This window comes from Panthera tigris, chromosome F3 (genome assembly GCF_018350195.1).
Source record: "Panthera tigris isolate Pti1 chromosome F3, P.tigris_Pti1_mat1.1, whole genome shotgun sequence".
Taxonomy (NCBI): Eukaryota; Metazoa; Chordata; class Mammalia; order Carnivora; family Felidae; genus Panthera; species Panthera tigris.
Window position 1 is genome coordinate 65,965,117 of NC_056678.1, and position 1,424 is coordinate 65,966,540.

General features: G+C 52.7%; 1 protein-coding gene across 1 annotated transcript; it reads right to left on the bottom strand.

Annotated features, from left to right (window-relative positions):
• LOC102958742 (olfactory receptor 10Z1) lies at nt 1-942 on the bottom strand. The gene has a single exon (XM_007084290.1). It carries the CDS (start codon nt 940-942, stop codon nt 1-3), a length of 942 nt encoding a protein of 313 aa, XP_007084352.1.
• Nucleotides 943-1,424: the final 482 nt, after the last annotated feature.

Below are 1,424 nucleotides of genomic sequence, written 5' to 3' on the forward strand. Positions count from 1 at the left end.
TCATCCTGCGCCCAACAACCTCCCTCGGAAGGCACTTCTCAGGGCTGTTTGCACAGCCCGATTCCTTAGACTATAAACAATAGGGTTGAGGAGAGGGGTCACCACAGTATAGGTGACCGCAATCAGCTGATCCCGCTCAAGAGAGTAACTGGCTTTGGGCCTCAAGTACATGAAGGAGGCACAGCCATAGTGGATGGTGACCACTGTGAGATGTGAGGCACAGGTGGAGAAGGCCTTCTTCCGCCCCTCAGCGGAGGGGATCCTCAGGATAGCTGCCAGAATGTAGGCATAGGAGATGGTGATGAAGGAGAAAGAGACCAGGAGGACCAGCAGGCTAAGGATGAGGATGCCCAGCTCACTGGGGCCTGTGTCCCCACAGACCAGGCTCAGCACTGGCGGCGTGTCACAGAAAAAGTGCTGGATCTCGTGGGAGCCGCAGAATGGGAGGTGGAAAATGACCAGTGTCATTCCCAGACCAAAGAGGTACCCACTCAGGAAGGAGGTGCCAACCAGCCGGGCGCAGAAAGGAGGATCCATGCGGCTGGCATAGTGCAATGGGGCACAGATGGCCACATACCTGTCAAAGCCCATGGCGGCCAGGAGGAAGCAGTTGGTACAGGCCCACGAGGCAGAGAAGAACATCTGGGCAGCACAGCCCTCATAGGAGATGGCCTGGCGCCCCATGACCAGGCTGGAGAGCATCTTAGGGATGATGCCCAAGGTGTAGCAGGTCTCAGAGAAAGACAGGAAGGAAAGGAGGAGGTACATGGGGGTGTGCAGATGGCTGTCCAGCCTGATGACCACAATAATGAAGACATTGCTGGTCAGGGTGACCAGATACAGAGAGAAGAAGAGAGCAAAGAGCAGGAGCTGAAGCTCCCCGAAGCCGGAGAAGCCCAGGAAGACAAAGCCCCTCCAGGTGGTTGCATTGGTCTGCCCCATCCTCGGTGGTACCCTCATAGATGTGTGGATCCCTTCCCCCTTGTCTGTAGATGCCCCGCTTCTTTACAAGGCAGGATGAGGTGGGTTCTCATTCCTTTGTGTCTGTTGGAACTCAAAAAGATGGCCGTAATTTAGACAGCCATCAAACCTCAGAAACGTATTTATCCCATTAGAGGCACAGATATGTGGATCCATTTCACATGCATGTATGTACATGCACAGGCGTGCACAAAGGCACACAGTGTGCACACATGTGCACACACAAAGACACACACGTGTACATGCACACCAGGTGCAAAGCCCTCACACATAATCATGCATATCTCCTCAGTACACCGCACGTTCGCCATTAATGACCATATCCACAAATCACAAATACGTCAGGCATGCTATAAATGCACACCTATTGAGATAGCACATAAATAAGCAGATGTGTGCACCACACATATATTCATACCGACATCATATATACACCCGCATAA